A 23231-nucleotide genomic window follows, 5' to 3' on the forward strand; every position below is an offset into this window, starting at 1 on the left:
TTTTAATAATTTTTCTACACATTTTTGTCTCCTTTTTTACCCCTTTTCTCCTTTCTACTACCCCTTATCTCCTTTTTCTGCCCCTCCCTCCCTTCTCATGCCCCTCTCTCCCTTCTCCCGCCCCTCTCTCCCATGCTCCAAATACCCTGTCCAGGCTCTCTTATCTAATATTTCGTTTTCTATGTAGGTTGAATTGTCGCTTGTTTTTGTTGCTCTTCAGTGTGTTGTAGTTCCAAATTTTTCCTCTTTTAGTTGAAGTGTTTTCCTCGGTTTTAGTTTGTAAACCGGATTTGTTTTCTCTCAATCGATTTATGACTTCTAAACAGCATTATACAACAGCTTCCTTTATTTGACCAAAAAAAAAGAAATTAATACTTAGTTGATACTCAATATAGGTGCTGCAATAACTACTTTTTATGTATACAAGTAAATACCAACATTTTGCACTGATTACAGGGTAAAACACCTTATGATTTAGCAGCAGCCCAAGTAAAGGAATTACCCAAGAACAAAAAAGTCGTGGAATACTTGCAGGTAATTTGCTTCTGACTTTCAAATCTTTAAAGCTGATTATGATGTATGTGCATTGCTAATTGTTGAAGGGCCGAATAATTGATAATTTCTGTTTCTTTTGTTCTCTTGTGAAGAGTTGTTTCATTGGCAATCACACCACGTTTTCTTCTTGTTAAGTTACAATATATTAAATATGCCTACCTCGTTGAGGTACTTATACAGTAGTAGAAAACAAAGTAACAATTTACTAAAGGTGTCTTCTTGGTTGAAGTACATATACACTTGTAGTTACTCGCCTACCTGGTGGAGGTATTTACTTATAGTAGCAGTGGACAAATTATCAGTATACTTGAACTGTCTACCCGGCTGATGTACCTGCATACTTGAAGTAAACAAAGTTTCTAAACATTTAAAGTGTCAACCTGGTTTATGTACCAACTAGTCATTATGTAACAAAAATACAGTATATTTAGTAAAAACATTCCTTATTAGCATTACAATGATAGAGTAAACATTTCCCATTTAGGCATTTAGGTGGTAGAGTAAACAATATCCATTTAGGTTTTAAAGTAATACAGTAAATATTGCATACGCAAACATCAAATTAGTGCAGTAAACCATGTTATAAAGGCATTAACGTTATATAGTAAACAATTCCTAAACAGGCAACGAAATGCTTGAGTAAACAATTCCTATTTAGAAATTTTAATGATTAAGTAATCATGTCCCATTTGAGCATCAATGTAATAGAGTGAACAATTCCCATTTAGGCTTCAAAGTTATTGACTAAACAATTCTTATTTATACATTAAAGTTATACAGTGCACAATTCCCAAATAGACATTAAAGTTATACGGTAAACAATTCCTATTTATACATTAAAGTTATACAGTAAACAATTCCCAAATAGACATTAAAGTTATACAGTAAACAATTTTCATTAAGGCAATAAAGTGATACAGTTAATTATTTCGATAAAAACGTTCAATTCACGCACATAACTTATTACCTATGAATAGTAAAGCATTTATATGAATTCTATATTTACTAAACTTCCATTTTTATCTCTTAATAGCTACGTGATAAACTAAAAAAAAATAAGAATATGATGGTAAGGTGCTTGATCTTTGCACATGTACAGTTTACATTTAGTATGACTTTGGCTCTTGTAAACTGTAAAATAAAAAGACCACGAACTCCAACAAAAGAAAAAAAACCCGGAAAGTCCCTCACATTATTATTTTATATCATAAAAGACAAAATCCTGACGTAGTAAATGGTTTAATAGCAAGTTAAACATCTCCTGTGAATTCGATTATATTGACAACCATGTGTGAGCAAATAAAACAAACATAAGAGGTGTGTCAAAATGTTGGTACAGAGCAGTTGTACAGTTTGATAAGATAAAAAGATGACAAAGGGTAAGATAGAATACATGGATGGAAACACTTACACTTTTGTCACAAAAACAATATAAAACAAGAGTTTTATGATTTGATCATATGGTAATTGTTCTACTTCACAATCATTATTCTGCAAGATGATTGATTTAAGGTTATTGGTACGTAAATTATTGTTGTCATTTGATCTAACCATTAATTTGCATCTCTGCAATACTAGAAACTGAATATTTTGTCTACATATCTGTATATTTACTTTTGTAGAATGTCATGTCAAAGGATGCTCCACATATCAACCAAAAAACCTCTGGGGAGATGCAGGTAGCATCAATTGATGAAGGTTGTACCCCTTAAAATAATTGATACTGTGTTTGTAAGGAATAAATAAGGGAATACTATTATCATTCACAATAGTCCTATATTATTAAACTTCGTAGTTTCATATCGTTTGCATTCAACGTTTACTGTTTCAGCACTCCAACTTCACATTGTGTAAACCAAATTATATGTAATTGTTATTTACACTCTTATTAAATTTCTAAAAGGATGATGGCCCTTTCAACTTTAATCCCATATATGTTTTTAGGCAGTTAAGCTGCCTTATGCGAGCACCCTAGATTTGTGTTCTACCCAATAAATGCTGAAATATGTGCCATTGTTATTATCCAGCTGGATGTTATGTTATTTATAACTAATTGGACAGTTTTTTCATACTTTTAATTCTTGATTACAAAAAATATGACCAGAAAAACCTTAAATGATCCTCAATTTATCCAAAAGTTTTGAAGTTGCACATATGGAGTAGGGCAAATTATGAATCTTTATGTAGTTTATTATCCCCAGAGATTTTGGCTAAGCTGTCAAAGAACAAATGTATGAAATGTTTAATGGCAGAAAATCTCTAAAGACAAGTAGTTTAGATTTCCCAAATGACAAAAGTCGTAGGAATATTGTTTGTCGTCAATACGTAGTCAACTACGTCAGTAGTCTTTAAATAAGTTCCACTGTTCATGCTGTTGGCGGCAATTTTAAATTATAAGACGAAATTTTTGTTTCTTTTCAATTTGGAGGCAGGGGTTCAAATTAGCGGCTGTCCGAGATATGCGACCTTCCACTTTTGCAGTCGGACTTTCGACTTGGTTACTAGCTCTACGCTCGACATGCCCGACTTGAGAGGAAATAAAAAAATAACTTTGCAAACCTTTTTACCAAAGTCTCCTAATAAACGATCTCAAAACTTGTTTTTAGCATTATTATTCATGACAGCGATGTTCATTTTGTTCGACCGCTAGCTTTATACAGAAAATCGCCGACAAATAATGTTTAAAATCGAGTAAAATCGTATCTGACAAAAACAACATTGAAAACAAAATGGCTGACATGAGAAGAAAATTACAATATCGGATCCGATTCCGGAAGCGGATTTGGGTAATTCCGGGTTTTGGCGATTAATTTTTAAAAAAATCAGACAGATGACAAAATACATCTTTGCATGGTAAATAAATATAAACACTAGAATTGAAAACCAAAAGATACATGTAAAAGAATGAAAACAAGAATGTGTCCAAAGTACACGGATGCCCCACTCGCACTATCCTTTTCCATGTTCCATGGACCGTGAAATTGGGTAATAATCTAAGTTGGTATTAAAATTAGAAAGATTATACTATAGGGATCATACTACTTTGTACTAAGTTTCAAGTTGATTGGACTTCAATTTTATAAAAAAATTACCTTCACCAAAAACTTTAACCTGAAACTCCCACTTTCATTTTCTATGTTTAGTGGACCGTGAAATTGGGGTCAAAGTCTAATTTGGCTTCAAAATAAGAAAGATTATATCATAAGCAACAAGTTTACTAAATTTCAAGTTGATTGGACTTCAGCTTCATCAAAAACTACCTTGACCAAAAACTTTAACCGGAACGGACGGACGCACAGACGTAGGTGGGGCATAAAAACAGAAAATATTTTGTACTGAAACTCAAAATTACTTTTGGACAAATGTCAAAATCCAATACAATGTGAGTATTTGTGACAGCTGGGAACAGTATATCTAACAATATATATGGTCCTCGTGACAGTATAAATTTTCTTTTAATTATCAGTAATAAATGTTGGTAAAGCAAGTTAGATGCTTTTAAAGTATTTTTTTCTCAATTTTGATGGGTCAGTTAAAATAGCTGGAAGTTTCTTATTTTACACATATAGTGCAACTAGATTATGTTATACTCTACCCCCTCCTGTTTAATAACTTTGAAACGGATGAGATCCCCACCTCTCAACCATATACATTCATGTATGGGACTATATAACTAATCAAATGAAATATAGGTGAAGTCCCTAGGGTCTCCCCCACCCCCTGCTTTAGAACTTGGAAACAGTCGAGATCCCCACCCCTCAACCATATTTATTCATGTATGGGACACTATAACCAATCAAATGAAATACAGGGGGATTCCCTGGGGTCACCCCACCCCTCCTGTTTGGGAACTTTGAAACAGTCGAGATCCCCACCCCTAAACCATATATATTCATGTATGGAACAATATAATAAATCAAATCAAATATAGGGGGAGTCCCTGTGGGTCATCCCACCCCTCCTGTTTGAGAACTTGGAAACGGTCGAGATCCCAACCACTAAACCATATATATTCATGTATGGGACAATATAACAAATCATATGAAATATAGGTGGAGTTCGTGGGGCCACTCTGCCCCTTCCTGCTTGAGAATTTGAAAACGGTTGAGATTCCCACCCATAACCATATATATTTATGTATTGGACAATATAACAAATCAAATGAATCATAGGGGGAGTCACTAGGGTCACTACACCTCCTGTTTGAGAACTTGGAAACAGTCGAGATCCTCGCCCCTTAACCATATATACTCATGTATGGGACTAAATAACAAATAAAATAAAATATAGGGGAGTCCCTGGGGTCACCCCACCCCTCCTGTTGTTTGAGAACTTGGAAACAGTCGAAATCCCCACCTTTAAATTAAACCATATATTTTCATGTATGGGACAAAAGGACTAATCAAATGAAATATAGGGGGAGTCCTAAGGGTCACCCTACCCAATCCTGTTTGATAACTTGGAAACAGATGAGATCCCCACCCCTCAACCATATATATTCATGCATTGGACAATATAACAAATCAAATCAAATATAGGGGGAAGTCCTCCACCCCTCCTGTTTGAAAACTTGATAACGGTCGCGATCCCCACCCCTAAACCATATATATTCATGTATGGGACAATATGAAATATCAAATGAAAAATAGGGGTAGTCCCTAGGGTCACCCCACACCCTCTTGTGTGTGTTTTGAGAACTTATAAAAGATTGAGATACCAACTCCTAAACCATATTCATTCCTGTTTGTCATTTCAAAAATATTGAATGACATACAAGGTCAATCTCATAGGCGTCACATATGCATATCACTTTGCTAGACCTATCACCTGTCATTTTATTTCAAACTTAGACATCATGGACTTGGGGTGAAGGTGGGAGTCATTTACATTAACTATGGACAGGTCAGTCAGACCTCACCATTGATCCCTGTAGTAGTAAACATTTGTCTGATTTGTGTCTCATACCTTTGTACTGTAGAACACAAACTCAGTTTTCTTTCCAGGGAAGCAGGTCCATTCATACTTTTACAAGCTCGTACTAAAGTCAACTTGAACTACTAACAGTCAACTAATACAAACAATTACGATCAACTAGAAGAACTGCAATCATTGCGAATTTGTACCAATGCTGACTCAAGACTCATGAACACGAAAAAAATATACTTGATATATAAGTTGCTATTGAAAACCTTGATAAAATATGAATTATTTGCCTTAATGATTAATTCATTAAATGAACATAAATGTACAATTATATATGCATGTTTAATGTTTGTTCTTTTAAATCTTAAAAAAAATAAAATTGAAGCAACATTGCCACAGTTTTCATAATTATGTTTGCCTTGGTTTTTGGTTAACTGCCTACAGTGCTGACAGCGCTTTGATTATTAAGCAGTAGTAGAATTAAAACCACTGAACCACTTAACAATCTTTTCTGACAACTTACAGAAAAATGTCACAGTTCAAAGAAAACAAAACATCAATAATTTGTTTAAGTAAACTGACTCTTGCATATTGACAAGCGGAGGCATCTGTATCGCAAGGACATGTTCTTTTTTTTTTATTTTCACCGAAGAGTTTTAATTTGTCTTTAGATTTAAGGCAATATTTCACATATCGTGCTTTAACACGTGTTATTTATATTGTTTAGGGGATTTGTGAATTATGAAATCATGGTTCTGATTTAATACCTTAAACTTACCAAATTAGTCTTTCAACAATTTCAAATGACCATGAAGGGTGTGTATCCTGATGCATCAGTTTTGTCCATCCCAATTCTTAGTAATAAAAGGCAACCTCAAGAATGTGTTGATGACATAAACGTGATAACAATGATATCAAAATCTTGACATTTGATACAAATTCGATGTCCTGACCTGTTAAAATAAAAATTGTTAATTATACCCCACGCAATTTTTGCGTCTGGTATTATATTCTTAACCGTCCTTCTGTCAGTCCGTCATTTCTGTTCTTGTCATCGCAACTTTTCTGAAATCGCACAGAGATTCATGAAACTTTGTTGAAACTAAGGATATACAATGTAGACAGTAAATTATGATACAATTTTTCCCATAGTAATTATGCTCCTTTGCATTTATTGGCCTCAATAAAGTACTACAACAGTTTTTCACCGCATGAAGTGTAAGTATTTTATAAATGAACTCAAATTTAAATAAAATACAAGACTACCAAAGGTCAGAGGCTCTTGACTTGAGACAGGTGCAAAATGCCGCGGGGATAAACATGTTTTGTGAAATCTTAACCCTGCCCTATACATCTAGCCAATGAAGAGTAAACAAACACACAGCAATATGCACAGTAAAACTTAGTTAAAAAAGTTCGAGTCTAGCAGTTACTGACATGCCTTCGTCAGACCTTAACTAAACGTATTTAAGAGTATTATCTATCGTATGAATATCTGAGAAGAACATAAACCGTATAATGCCAAGAAATGGTTAACGAATAAATGTGTTAATTTCCGATGCAAAGACCATATGGGTGAAACAATATTAATGCCAAAATATGCCATCTTTAATGACCTGACAATAGTATTGTAACTATATCCTTACTGAGTACATCTGTTCAAAAGATTGTTTACCTTTTGAACAGACTGTCGACATGTTTGTGCTTTTTATAGAATATTACTAGAAGGTAATGCCGATTTAAATTTACAAATAATGTCCTTTTACTGATAATAAAACTTAATAATTTTTTTCACCTTGGTGTTATAGTTTTTCAAAACTACACAGATTTCTTTCGTTAAAATCAAATAAGTTGATACATACACTATCGAATCCAACTAGTTGTGATATATAAACACCTTATAATGGTGACAAGGGAACGTCTTTATCTGAAACTTGATAGGTATAGAAAACATCTCTTTTATCATAAATCTTGGTATTAGGCGTCCAGTTAAAGATATAGATATCACGATATAGCTAAGGACAGTGTTCATTTATAGTATTAGCTTTATTTAAAGTCAGGACAAATTTCTTTAATGTACATACTGAAGTCGTCTAGCAGGGCTAATTTGATCTTTACCACGTCAGTATTCATTAATATCGATTACACAAATAAGCAGCTGAGACATTTCAGTTTGTATACCATTGTGTTTTAAAGGTCAATATCATTTTAGATAATATAGTTCCAACTGAAATAAAACTAATGACTGATAAAAGATCTGTTCCTGTGTATCTCAAATTACTTGAGTCCGGCTTTGAGAAAAAGAGAGATGTACGTTTAGTCATAGTTGGGAAGAAAGGTGCTGGAAAAACATCTTTCATTAAAAGATTATTTAACGATGGAAAGCGAGATACAGGACTAACATCATTTTTTAAAAGAAAATTGGGAGGACATAAAGTGGGTGTTACAAGCACAAACGGAATAGAAATTCATGCGATGAAGTGCAAAACAAAAGCTGGTGATTGCATTTGGAATAAATTAGAAGGTACATATATCTTAAACTGTTTCAGTATTTTATTTAGGTTTGAAACTGATTCAAATGAACAAAGCTTGTGTCAGTTTAAGTTTTTATCAAAAGACAGTCTATTGCAATATTTGGAGGGGACATTTTGACCACATTGAAATTTTTATGGTTTTATAGTAAAATGTATGTCGAATTTATTACAAAGCCATTCAGTTACATCTTATAAAAATTATTGCTATTACATGTTTAAAATTAAGGCTTATTGATTTTGCTTTATGTTTGAATGATAAAGCAATGAAGCCTTTAAAAAGTGATTTTGGTAACATACATGTATGACCTATAAAATGTAAAGTATAGAGACCTTGAGACTTTTAAAATGAGATCCTTGGAGAATAAGAAGAAAATTGAGGTCTAAAACAAAGGGGAAGGTCGTGATAGATATGTATCAAAGTGCTCTGGTGAATTTGTAAAATAGTCTTTTATCGAATAAGCTGTTTGGTAACTTACTTCCTTATCATACATGTCATAGATCTTGGGTATTTTTATTTCCTACCTATAACTTTGACTTGAAATTAAGATCAATTTCAAAGGTCAATTAACATTCCAGTTATGACCTTTGCTATAACATCATACTGCTACGTGATAGAGCTATCAATTCTTTCGCATAAGATGGACAACATATGACCTTTTCAAGGTAAACCGAAAGTGAGAGTTTGTAAATCAGATGTAGCCATTCTGCACTTATAGTTATAATATTTAAAGGGAAAAACATGGAAATCATAACGTTTATGAACCCGTAGAAAGTCAGCTTTCAGTTTACACCTAAAGTATTTTATTATAGAAAACTATTTTTAACCGGAAGTAGCTGATCAACTCTGTTTTTACATTAATACACAATTTATTTCTAATTAATGTCACTTCTTCTTAAATTCATTATCAGCACAGAAAACACAAATAACAACTTTTTTTCTTACGAAAGGCAATTATGAAGAAACTGAACTCTATACAAGATTGTTAAAACCTTTCGAACAACAACTCATTAGTGAGCACAAAGCCATCTTTGAAGATTCAGAAAAAGGAACAGACCACAGGGCAATAAAGGATATCACAAATGCTATAAGTTGTCCAGAGGACACTGAAGCTAAAATTCAACTTGAAGAAGACACTACATCTCATGAACAGCAACCAAACCTATCATTTGACATAGCATGTGAAGACATCAATGCCATGGTTAAGTCGAAAGTTGATTTGCATGGCAACGAGGAGTATGCCACATTATTAGTTTGGGATTTTGCTGGTGATGAGGAATTTTACTACACACATCAAACATTTCTCTCTCCAGATTCAATTTATCTTGTTGTAACTAAACTCGACGAGGCTGATAGCAAAAATGCACATGGTAAGTATTAATATGATATTTGATTTTATTACCTAAATGAAAATTTTGAGATACATAAATTTCTGTTAAGGATTATGTACCCTTGTGTCGATTCAATGCATAACAAATGGAAATTTTATAGAAATTCCACAGCCTTTCCCCCTGTACTCTCATATTTGGCAATTCGGTGATTGATATATTAATGGAATGCATTGCTAGCAATGATTTCGTTAAAACAATTTTAAACATTTAGATATTAGTCAAAACCAATACAAAAATGGACCAATTCTAGTACACCTTCTAGACTATGGTCGACTTTAGTGGAATTTAAAGGTTGTTTACTAGTTATCAAAAGTACCAGGATTATAATTTGGTACGCCAGACGCGCGTTTCATCTACATAAGACTCATCAGTGACGCTCATATCGAAATATTTATAAAGCAAAACAAGGTCAAAGTTGAAGAGCATTGAGGACCAAAAATTCCAAAAAGTGGTGCCGAATACGGCTAAGGTAATCTATGCCTGGGATAAGAAAATTCTTATTTTTTCGAAAAATTCAAAGTTTTGTTAATAGGAAATATATAAAAATGACCACGTTATTGTTATTCATGTCAACACCGGAGTGTTGTAAACCTTTTCTAAACAATTAATGCTAGCACATAATAAAAAAAAACAAATGAGTAATCTATGTTTTATTACAAAATTTCTGTACTAGAGACCCCGAATTTCTATTAAATGCAATTAAACAATGAATGATCCTCATTATCAGGCTTCAGGTGAACATACCATTCTGTATGAGCCATTCCCACATTCATTTCTAGTAAACTTTAAAGTAATCTTACGCATAATGACCATGTATGAAAGTTAAAATCTAGAGCACCTGGAAACTTAGTGTCAACATTTAAATTAGCACGTACAGAGAGCCGTGGTTTAGTGGTTAGTGCATCGGACTACTAACACAAAGGTTCCTGGTTCGATTCCCGCTCCGGAAGATAACGATAAATGGCTGACCAATGTTAAGAGAGAGCGATATCACTTGCACGGTAAAGACACCCTTGTAGATTTCGAAAAAGAGAAGGCAGCACTCGCAAAGTAGAAAGGGATTACTATAAGTTGCAAAACTTGTTTCCCAATCCACTATAAATAAATGTGTTTAAACTAAACTAAATGAGCATGTTAAAATGTGTGATGCCTTTTTACATACATTGCGTTTTCAAATTGTATACATAATTGTAATTTATTAATAGAATATAATGTAACGTAGAGCAGAATATTATAAGGGAGCAATAGCTCACAGTTGAAAGTGTTAACCTGCTTTAGAAACAATTGAAATAGATTCTGCTATCAATACTGATTTGATTTAAGATATATTAATAAATTAAAAGTATATATGCTGATATGAATGCATTATTTTGTAGAAATGTTTCAGCTGTGGATGAACTCTATACATTGCTACTGTAGGCTTGAAGATCAGCACAATACACGTGAAAATAATGCTTGTGAAATGCATGAGAGCAAGAAAGAAGATTTGCTAGATCCACCAGTGGTTATTATTGGTTCACATAAAGACAAAGTCAGGCATTCGAAAGGAAAAAAGGTTTGTAAGTTTTATCTATGAATATGTATAACGGGAGGGAGATTGCTTGATTTTCATATGATGAAGACATAATCTTTCAAACAGTTTAATATATATCTGGATCTGGCATACAAGTAACTGCTAGTGCGTTGAAGACCCATTGGTGGCCTTCGGCTGTTATCTGCTTTTTGGTCGAGTTGTAGTCTCTTTGACATATTCCCTATTTCCACTCTCAATTTTCTATTTTGTTCAATATAAAATAAGACATTTCTAGCGAAGGCAAAAATAAATTGTAATCACGGAACACAGATTTGAGAATGCAGAAATGAACAAGTTATAGGTTGCCATGGTAGCTGTACCATGAATTCAATATAAAATCATTTTTTTAATATTAATAATTCATTTTTTAATATTAATAAATCATTTTTTAATATTAAGGATGTTTGCTTGTCATGTTTTGGATTTTTTGTCAGATTTTCGAAATCCTCTGGTTTTATCCATTTGAATGTCTTAAAAATTTTTGCCCATGAACCCTAATTTTCTTCTTTAAAAATCTTTTACATGTTCAATTATAAGCCATTTGTAAAAGTTTTATTTATTTTTAAGTAGTTTTTGAGAACTCTAAGTGGTCAATGATAAAGTTATGAAAAATCAAGAGAAAACATTTTCCCGCCAAAATTCCAATGGCTAATATCTCGAAAACAAGCACATTGACCCCTATATTTTTTTTAATTTTTTTAATCCTCAATTGATCACCTATCAATATATACTAGTTTTATGGAAAGTTATTTATTTTCAAACTGAGCAGCAAACATCCTTAATAAATCATTTTTTAGTATTAAAAAATAATTTTCTAATACTAATAAATGATCTTATTTTCTAATATTAAAACAGGAATATTTAATATTAAATATTCAGGTTGATTTTTTAATATTAAATATCCAGGTTAATTTTTCAATATCAAAAAATCATTTTCTAATACTAATAAAAACGCCACCTATGTACATGATATATAAGAGTTGTTTGAGTGTTTTTGTATAAGATGACCATACATTACTGCAAGTAGGTGAAGTAGATCAGTTGAAAATATGCATAATAAAAACATCGACGAAACACCTGCTTTTTTTAGACCATTTCACAGAAAACCCATATATATACATATGAAATGATTTATTGCTCTCATGTGTAGTTGACCATATCATACCGTGATTATGATCCGTTTGTCTTTTTTCTATTTTAGTCGTGGCGTTGTCAGTTTATTTTCAACTTATGCGTTTAACTGTCTCTCTGGTATCGGTCGCCTCTCTTTTATAGACTAATTTATTGTAGATTGAGGTTAAATGCAAGAAGCGGATTGAAAGCTTTGTGAAAGATGTCTCGGCTGATACCTGTAGACATATACGGTCTGAATACTTCGTTTCAAATACAAAAGATGATGATAATGAATTCCAGAAAATTAAACAGGACATATTAAACATAGCCAGAGGAATGAGATCATGGAATAAAGACTACCCACTAAAATTTATTCAGCTTGAAAAAATTCTCCAAAAGAAGAAGATGGAGTTACCAATTCCAATTATGACCTTTCATGAACTTAAGAAAATCACTATTGAAACACCTACAGCAATGAATGATGAAGAGCTGATTTTGTTTTTAAAATTTCACCATGAAATCAGAGCTTTAGTTTATTTTGGGGATCTTCCCGATTGTATCATTTTAGATACACAGTGGTTGTCTAATGCATTTAAATGTATAATAACAGCAGAAAAATTTCAATTAGATGTAGGCAGACATAGAATGAAGGAAAAATTACTGGATCTAAATTATAGAGGAATTCTACATACTGAGGTTGTAGAATACATATTTAAAGATGAAAGAAACATTTTGTCTAAACATTATAAACATAAAGATGATATCCTAAATATTATGGAGAAATTTGATATTATCATTCCTGCAACCAGACACAGCGCTGATGACAAACCTTGCTATTATGTACCTTGCTTGGTCAAAACTAAACCAGAATATGACATATATGAAATGTTTAATGTGAACATTGAAACCTGCAAGAAATCAACCTGGTTATGTTTCAAGTTTAGGTTTTTACCACCACATCTTATTAATCATTTGATTGCTTCACTAAGTAGGAAGTATAAAGTAGCGGAAGTGGATGCACCTGGACAGGAGAAAAGTCAAAGTGCTCTTTTCAGAGGTACTGTTGTCTTTGAATTGCAGAAGACGACAAAGTTAAGAAAACTACTTTTAATGGAATGTCCAAATATTATTCAGATTCAGATTTTGGAATTTAAAAAAGAAATTAAGAGAGGCATGTACAAATACATTGTTGCTTTCGTGACTGAGGAAATAAACAAGATTATAGGTGCAAGATTCCAGATGTCAAATGTAAAATTTGAAAAAAAGTGGGAATGTGGCGTTAACAAACCAGAGTCTGATAGAGGATTGTTTGATTTTAGTGAAGAACAAATTACAGCATATTATTGTGGGAAATGTAAAACAACCCACAACTTTACTGATGAATGGGCAGATCTACAAAATAACGCACTTTGTGTAAGTAAATTATTTGAATAAAGCATAGGAACATTTGCTTCTAATTATCTCAGGAGAAAGTCACAGAAGACAACATATACGTTTATTTAGCATTATACAGCATCGACATCATTAACTGAATTTTTCATATCTTAAAAGACATCAAAGGAGGGAGGTCTTCCACAAAACTGTCACTAGTATTGGTCACATCTTTTGCAATGTCTAGTATAGCAATAGGGTGCAATGTCTTGGAGGCAATATATCAATTCGAAGAAATGTATCTGTCAATGGGTCATACATAGTTATCTTCTATTGAGAAGTTTGTAACAACTGTTTTCGGATCTTTTGTCTCATATTAAGAATCACAGTGTTAAAAATTAACAAGTATAATTGTCCTAACAGTGAACCTTTTATTTCTTAAAAAGTATTGGAAAGTGATACAACTTGTGTTTGTAAAAGAAGTTATTCTTTGGTTAAACTTATGAAAATTATTAATTGTTTATAAAAAGATGCATTGCAAAACGAACATTATTTTTGGAATAATCTTAAGCTTGTTTTAGTAAACCAATAGGAAAATTCAAATAGCATAATAGGGAATGAGACTGTCTTCTATATACATGATATAAGGCTTTTCTGTGGTATGTGTTCAACATCTACTTTTTTTACTTGAGTTTAGTCTATACTTTGAAAATCCTTTCAGATTACCAAGGAAGAGATGAATTTTACAAAAATGGGAATGATTGTGCTAAATATTCTTGCTGATGTTTTATATGATCTTCTCAAACAATATAGACCAAACCTGCCACCGAGGAGTGACTGTGATATAACATACTTGTACAGTGAGCACAGGAAACTTAATAAACACATTCCTAGTTATTCCTCCTTTCGACATGGACCATGGGGAGGGAATTGGCAAGATATTAAGATTTCAGACACAGCTACTGGAGATGATATTGAGCGCATACGACTTACAAGGAATGAACTACAACACTCTAGGACATTCAATCTTGATGATAAACGTTTTAATGAATTATGCAATATAATAGATCATCTTTTACAACGGTTTGACCAACGCATCAAACCAGCAAGCCTGTACACAGATAAGCTAAATGAAACGTTGGCCAAGACTTGCTCAGACGATGAAGTGATATCAATAGAAAATGAAATATAAGATCAGGTAAGTCTTTCGATCATATTATCTATTAATATCTGTCTATCTATAATACATCTGTCCAAAGCTGTTTTGGCCAATTTACAGCTTATCGGTGTTAAAAGACCATGTCAGGTTGTTTATTCAGGGATTTGATTTATCAATAACATGGTAATTGTTGATAAGAATGGAAAATAGGGGTAAACGGCAGTAAGACAATTTGAAAAGCGTAGAAATGATCAGCAGATCAAGTTTAATCTCCTTCAAATTTCAGGGAAATCTATTTATTTGGCTATACTTTTTGGACCTTTTGGATTATAGCTCTTCATGTTTTATATAAGCTTTGGATTTCAAATATTTTGGCCACGAGCATCACTGAAGAGACATGTATTGTCGAAATGCGCATCTGGTGCAACAAAATTGGTACCGTTGATTTTATTATGCCCCTGAAATGTCATTTTTGGGAGGCATATTTCACAGTTCGTTCTTGACAATGAAAATAGATATTTACGCACAACTTTGTTGATAGTGAAAATGTTTTTAAAAAAACAATTTTCTTTCATCAATATTATGTTCTGAAGACAATAAAACTCTTTTTCTTTTTTCATTTTTTTGTCTTTCGTATTTGAAAATTTTAATAAAAAAATATTTAATTTGCAAATTTTTGAGGCGAAGCTTGAAAAGTAAAGGCGAGCGATTATAATTTTATTTTGTAAACATAAAATGGTAGGTTTTGACAATATTAAAACTTGATTTATCACTTATATATAGTTATCAAAGGTACCAGGATTATAATTTAGTACGCCAGACGCGCGTTTCGTCTACATAAGACTCATCAGTGACGCTCATATCAAAATAGTTATAACCCAAACAAATACAAAGTTGAAGAGCATTGAGGATCCAAAATTCCAAAAAGTTGTGCCAAATACGGCTAAGGTAATCTATGCCTGGGATAAGAAAATCCTTAGTTTTTCGAAAATTCAAAGTTTTGTAAACAGGAAATTTATAAAAATGACCACATAATTGATATTCATATCAACACCGAAGTGCTGACTACTGGGCTGGTGATACCCTCGGGGACGAAACGTCCACCAGCAGAGGCATCGACCCAATGGTGTAAATAGTTATCAAAGGTACCAGGATTGTAATTTAGTATACATTGACATTTCTTTAATTTCTGAAGTATTTTTTCCCTGTTCACCAAGAAATAATTAAATCTGGTCTATGTATGTGTGACTGACAATGAGACAATTCTCCATCTAAGTCATAATCAGTTTGGGGGCAATCCCTTAATGTTATAAATATCCCTTTACATGTTTTATGAGGGATCAATATAAGTTATAATATATTTGTTTGTACAAAAGAGCTCATATTTTCTCAAAGAACTATATATCTATCTTGTATTAAATGGTCAAAACATGTCCAAGAATTTTGTAATATTCCTGGACTTTAACCATGTTAACACATTTACTTAAGTTTAATATTATTCAAAATAAGTGGACCCCTCTTTTAGAAAAAGTTGTTTAAAATATGATGTAACTCTTCTCTTTTTGAGTACAAAATTTTTAGTTTTCAAAGGTTTTTTATAGAAGAACTATACAAATCCTTGGTATTTCTGTTTTCTTTTCTACATCAGTAAAATGACCCCTTGTCTGAGGGAGGGTTGTTCTCAACCTGAGAATAACAAACACAGGTCAAGGTACGGCCTTTTACACAGGGCTTTGATACAGACCAAACAGCAAGCTATAGAGGACCCCAAAATTATTAGAATTATTAATTATTAGTACACAATTCGAACAGGAAAACCAACGATCTAATTTATATATCCAAACGGGAAAATACCAATGAACAACATCAACAAACGATAACTACTGAACGACAGGCCCCTGAATCAATCAGGACAGGTGCATAAACATGCAGCGGATATGGATACTTTTGTTTCGCCAGCATACAATATAATTGCAGTTGAAGGCAAATCCTTCAGAAGTTCTTTGTACTTCATTCTAAGAAAGAACATTTTTCGATAGGGAATATAAGTAAGGGGGAAAGAAACCAATTTTTGTTCTTTACAGCTGTTATAAATTTATATTGGTGCACTCCCACTTTGGATAAATAGGTTTCATGCTGAAACAAATATTCTCCCAGATATTCACAGTGTGGTGGTGTGCTTTTATGTTTAAAATCGTTATATACAGGTTAGGCTGTGATTTTAAAAACAAATGTTGATATCTTTTTATAATATTTACAACAACAACAAAAAAACGGTGCGGGAAATGGACATGATTACATTTCCGGATGCGGGAAGCGGGAATATAAAAAAAAATAAAAAAATTCTGTTTTGAAAATAATAGATGAGGGCGGGTCCGTCGAACAAGGAATCAAATTGGTGTGGCCTTAGTGAGAAATAAATGCAAGTTTTATATGTTGGAGAGTGGCCATTTTTGAAAATTCAGATAGTTCCAGTAGAGCAAAACAGACTTGTTTTAGCCTCTTGCATGAAATTGTCATTTTCAAAGTTTTAAAAAGAGTTAGACATCAACTTCTCCTGGCAAAAATGATCATCATAATATTGATTCGTGAGGTTTTCCTTCAACACAAATAGAATGTTTCATTGCATAAATTCTTTGCAAAATGCAAGATGAACGATACAGACTCCTTAGAGAATTTAGTACACGTGTTAGTTTTAGTTTTAGTTAAGATTATTTGGCCAAACTGATTAAGGTCTGTTTCATTTAGTGTTATCAGTCATACAGTCAAACTTTAATGTTGCCTATTTCGTCCCCATGCGACAGATTTAGATTAAAAACAATGCTTCCTTGTGAATTTAATGGAATGAATATGCGACCCCCTGTACCCTTATTATTTGACTATTTAAGGACTCAAAACGATTCAGACGAAATTCACAATAGTCTCCCATAAAGAACAGTGTAATTTTTTGAAAAGCCATATGTTTATCCTATATCAACAATAGTTGTTCATCGGCAATCATATCACTGTTTTACTACAGTTGTTGGCAAGATACGGATTATTTTCCTCTCATACATTTTATGATGTATAAAAATTTCCCGTTTCCATTTTTAATTCTATTCTTGAAAATATTTAAGTGGAAGTGAATATATTTTAGTAGCGATAATTTTTTTGTTCCAAATGACAGAAGTCTTAGTTCATTTTAATGTCTTCATATCATTATTCTTAAATTACATGTCGGTTGTGAATTTCGATATCAAATTTTATTATTTCTTTTATAGGTTATGTTATTCTTTGTTGGAAAAAAATGTGTTGCATTCTAGATGCCTCTATGTTTTTGTTGTTGTTTGGGTGCTGTTTCATTGATGTATTTACAAAAAATATTTAAATTCATATGATACCATATTTTTATCAGTTAACACTTTCATTTCAGTCGACACAGAACTCAGATCCGACTATGCAATTTGCATGCAAGGACTAAAAAGGAGATAGCAGAAACAATACAAATGCAAATTCAACGATGAATGAGATCAAGGACGATAACAAGCTTTAATATTTAGTAAATGACCTCTGTATGAGTAGAAAAAAAACTACTAGTGGTTCATTTCTGAATATACTATTAAGATGTGCAATTGTGTAAATATCGATTAGGCGTGGTTGCAGAACAGAAAGGGGAAAGAACATGAACAACATTTTTTTTTTATTTCTATAATTTTACTAATTTTGAATGTTATATTATTTGACATTGTTGGAAGTATTGATTATAATTGTTGAGTAACTACATCATCATTGTAAATAATGTGACTTCTAACAATGAAATTGTTTTTTTTGCATGCATCAATTACTTGAATTACCCACCTCCCTTTCCAAAGATCTAATAAACTTTTTATATAGTCATATTCATTTAGCATGTTTAAATATAAAAACTCATCAGATATGCTTATTTGCAATATATCCTGTTTTGATAACAAAAAATCGAAACGATCGATAATTAACTCGACTTTTAACAGATGGCTTGTGCACTGGTGGTAAGCGGATGGTCGTAACTTAAAGTTACGACCATCCGAAAATGGGAGACAACTCCAGGGATAAAATTTTCTTTTCCGATTTTTGTGCAGTAAAAGATTTATTTCAGCCAAACCGCTTGTCTCATACCTACTAATCGTCAGTGCGTTGATATTGCAACAAATAGTTATCAAAGGTACCAGGATTATAATTTTGTACGCCAGACGTGCGTTTCGTCTACATAAGACTCATCAGTGACGCTCATATCAAAATATTTATACAGCCAAAGATGTACAAAGTTGAAGACCATTGAGGATCCAAAATTCATAAAAGTTGTGCCAAAAACGGCTAAGGTATTCTATGTCTGGGATTAGAAAATCCTTAGTTTTACGAAAATTTCAAAGTTTTGTTAAATGGAAATTCATAAAAATGACCACACTATTGATATTCATGTCAACACCGAAATGTTGATTACCTGGCTGGTGATATCCTCGGTGACGAAACGTCCACCAGGAGTGGCATCGATCCAGTGGTGTAAATAGTTATCAAAGGTACCAGGATTATAATTTTATACGCCAGACGCCAAAATTTCAAACATAAAAACATTCCAATTTTCGTAAAATTGTCATCCAGTAATTCGAGCATGATGGTCGTAACTAAAACAACAAAAATGTTTAGGGAGGTCGTAACTCGTTATGAAATAGGACATAATTAGCTTAAGACAAGTCAAGTTTTTTAGATGTATATTTTATTATATGAATATTTTATAGGATATATTTGTGAGGTTGATTTCACCAGATGATAAAAACTAAAAGGAGTGAAGAGAGGGGTACATGTAAAGTGCGAAACAGAAGAAAATTAGAACGAATCGAGAGAAAAAAAAAACAGAACACTAAATGAAATGACCAGTCACTGTTGCTTAAAATATAATGTATACAATTAACCAAGAGGCAAATAGTTATAAGCGGTTAAATTTATCATCAAACTAAATTTCTCAAAGGTAGAGAATACATTTTAAAACAAGAAACACAGATCTTGTAATTTATAAAGTAAAATCACAAAAATACTGAACCTAATGGAAAATCAATTCGGAAAGTCCATAATCACATGGCATAATCAAATAACAAAACACATCAAAAACGAATGGACAAGAACTGTCATATTTCTGACTTGGTACAGGCATTTTCAAATGTATAAAATGGTGGATTATACCTGGTTTTATAGCACTAACCCTCTCACTTTGATGAAAGTCGCATTACATTCCGTTATATTTACAATGATGCGTTAGCTAAACAGACACAATAAATAAAATAGTCAAAATATGGGTACAACAGTCATCATCATGTAACAACTTTAAAAGGAACAATTTAACAGGACACAAAAACATCTATCTACAAACACATTCAATGATTTGCGTGTCTGACGTCAGAAAATTTTATACGTCACATATATTTGTCGTTCAATGTACATACAAACCATTTTAAAATTTCACATAGGCAATGTTAAATCCACCATTTTCTACATTTGAAAATGTCTGTACCAAGTCAGGAATATGACAGTTCTTGTTCATTCGTTTTTGATACGTTTTGTTATTTGATTTTGCCATTTGATAATGGACTTTCCGAATTGATTTTCCTCTAAGTTCAGTATTTTTGTGATTTTACTTTTTAGCATACAGGGTTAGAAAATCAAAAGTATGTAGGAATAAATTTCATAAATAGACCGAGATTTAAAATAGTACAAAAATTATATAGAATTTATAAGACATGTGCAACTATTCCAGTCATAGTTACGTTCGATAACTCTGCATGTTACTGGTTTAATAAGGATTATGTAAAATTTACTGGTTACCCGATGAATGATTTAAAGAAAATTAAACAATAATTTATTTCACCTTGGTTATTTAAATTAATATCCATTCGAGCTCTTTTTTTTATAAATATAAAATAATGTCGTAATAAATTGCATCGAGAACACTAATTAATCTACATTGGTATTATTATTATTTATTATTCAAGTATAATGTCAAAACTTACATCGTGATTAGGTGGCCATGTTTATTTTCGATCTTTGATCACGTTAATGTTATGACTTTTAAATTCGTATCTCCTTTATCTAGCTATGCCCCATGCTATCATTATAGTGACTATAACATGTAATATTTAATTGCAATGTAAACAGTGAAATTAAATTGAATTATGTGCAAGTACAAAATAAGTGTCGAACATCGTCCACGTTTGAAAATTATTTAGTCGCCATTTTTTTTCTTCAAAATTTTATAAAATAAACAGCATGTAACAGCTTTATTTAAAGGAACCAATGTTTGATTCTATTCTGCTTTAAGGTAAGACAATGACTGAAAACGCGAGCATTCAACAGTTATTTGATTTTCAATGGAACAATCTTACAAAATATATTTTTACCAAGTCGCCCACGCTGTCAATGAGGTGGCCATCTTGAAAAATAATATCAAATTTTCTGAAAATGACTGATTTTCAAATCAATTTGGAAGGGACATAATAAAAAATTAAACTATTGCATATATGATATTTCAAATATTTATGAATATAGTAATAAACACATATTCCCACAATTATTCCATCTGTTTTGTTTAAATCGCAATTTTAGGTTTAACACGACAGCAAATCCAATATTTATCGGAGTTGGATGATTAACAGTGTGAACTTATCGAGGCAACAAGACAAATTTTCAAAAGCATTTGGAAGGAAGAACACCAAAATTTAAACTATTTCAAAAGGCATAAATATATTTCTTGATATATGAGGAATTACTATATATTCCCACACTTTTTGTATCATGAACTTAAAGTACTTTATTTTGTCGATTCTTGAAAGCCCCTGTGCATTTCTATACATTTTACTTGTGCTTAATACGGGTGAAGTGTGACATCGTCAAAGTCACGTGATGACTGCTCTAGTTGGATATGATCCAAAAATAGTTAATTCCACTACGCGATTGAATGATTTTGACGTTTGTGGTTCAACGTATTTTGTAATTCATAATAGAAATATATCATAATGACATAAAATAGAACAATCTCATACTGACGGGATCTTTTAAAGTACAGAGTCACGTTATAAGAACCAAAGAAATACAATAAGTTGCATATACAAAACACACCACAAAAAAATGAAAAACAATACAAACACATTGACGGGATGTATAAGTACCGAGCCACGTTAAACGGATATCACATAAAACAATCCAACAGTAAAAGTAATATTGATAATAGAACAAAGCCAAATGAAAGAACAATAAAACACGTTGTTAAGATGATAAACAACAGCAGTACGCAGAATCTATACACCAAGACCATCATGTATTATTTGTGAAGTTGATACGGAATATTTATCAACAAGGTATTGGTATGATCATTTTTAGTTACGAATAAAGAAAAGGCGTTTTTTACAAATTTGACATCACATGAAATAACAGTTTCCTGATTTGTTTTCTTTAGATTTTGCATCTATTGAAAAGATAAACTTTTTAAATAAAATTGAGAATGGAAATGGGGAATGTGCCAAAGAGACAACAACCCGACCATAGAAAAAAACAACAGCAGAAGGTCACCAACAGGTCTTCAATGTAGCGAGAACTTCCCGCACCCGGAGTCGTCCTTCAACTGGCCCCTTAACACATATATACTAGTTCAGTGATAATGAACGCCATACTAATTTCCAAATTGTACACAAGAAACTAAAATTAAAATAATACAAGACTAACAAAGGCCAGAGGCTCCTGACTTGGGACAGGCGCAAAAATACGGCGGGGTTAAACATGTTTGTGAGATCTCAACCCTCCCCCTATACCTCTAGCCAATGTAGAAAAGTAAACGCATAACAATACGCACATTAAAATTCAGTTCAAGAGAAGTCCGAGTCTGATGTCAGAAGATGTAACCAAAGAAAATAAACAAAATGACAATAATACAGAAATAACAACAGACTACTAGCAGTTAACTGACATGCCAGCTCCAGACTTCAATTAAACTGACTGAAAGATTATGATTTCATCATATGAACATCAGGCACAATCCTTCCCGTTAGGGAAACTATTATACCTACTAAGTGAAATTTAAAAGACAAATCTACAATATAATTTGATACTTTAAGTCGGAAGAGCATAAGTAAGGAATCAAAATAATGTTATTGGGGGTCGTTATCGAGACTGGACCATACCCACGAATTCGCAGGTCCGTACTCGAATTAAAGAACATACGCCTTATTCTTAGCCTGGATTTTGAAAAGTCGTAATGTCATTTGGTAGTCAAGCTGATTATAAGGTGCAATGTCGAAGGTCATGTATAATTATTACTCATTGTTATAGAAATTCTGAATACGCCTATTGGTACCATGCTATCCGCTATACATCTTTGTCTTTCTTATTGAAAATATCCTGAACCCTGTACCCTGTACCACAGTTTTTTTTATTCCCAATTCATAAAGGTAACGATGCATCCGATCGTAATAACTAGCAAGTAATTACAATTACTGATTCATTTGGGTATCTTTTTAATAAGATACTTGATAAACGTCTTTGTAAATTCTTAAATAAATTTCATATCATTGATGAAAGCCAAATTGGGTTTACCAAAAAAAAAACCATGACC

The 23231-nt window shown here is 32.4% G+C and overlaps 1 protein-coding gene across 6 annotated transcripts in view; it reads left to right on the plus strand.

Moving 5' to 3' along the window:
* LOC139498673 (uncharacterized) overlaps window positions 1–18415 on the plus strand; it is a 44834-nt gene extending 26419 nt beyond the window's left edge. For 2 of the 6 annotated variants that reach the window (XM_071287182.1, XM_071287183.1), the window contains exons 8-15: window positions 457–534; window positions 2178–2253; window positions 7691–8002; window positions 8961–9380; window positions 10778–10956; window positions 12265–13500; window positions 14180–14656; window positions 18030–18415. In XM_071287182.1, the coding sequence (XP_071143283.1) occupies window positions 457–534; window positions 2178–2253; window positions 7691–8002; window positions 8961–9380; window positions 10778–10956; window positions 12265–13500; window positions 14180–14650 (2772 nt within the window). In that variant the 3' untranslated portion in view covers window positions 14651–14656; window positions 18030–18415. Of the gene's footprint in view, window positions 1–456; window positions 535–2177; window positions 2254–7690; window positions 8003–8921; window positions 9381–10777; window positions 10957–12264; window positions 13501–14179; window positions 14657–18029 lie in introns of all 6 variants that reach the window. The other 4 variants (XM_071287184.1, XM_071287186.1, XM_071287181.1 and 1 more) reach the window with 3 other exon arrangements.
* The last annotated feature ends 4816 nt before the right edge of the window (window positions 18416–23231 follow it).

This window comes from Mytilus edulis, chromosome 12, assembly GCF_963676685.1.
Source record: "Mytilus edulis chromosome 12, xbMytEdul2.2, whole genome shotgun sequence".
Lineage (NCBI taxonomy): Eukaryota > Metazoa > Mollusca > Bivalvia > Mytilida > Mytilidae > Mytilus > Mytilus edulis.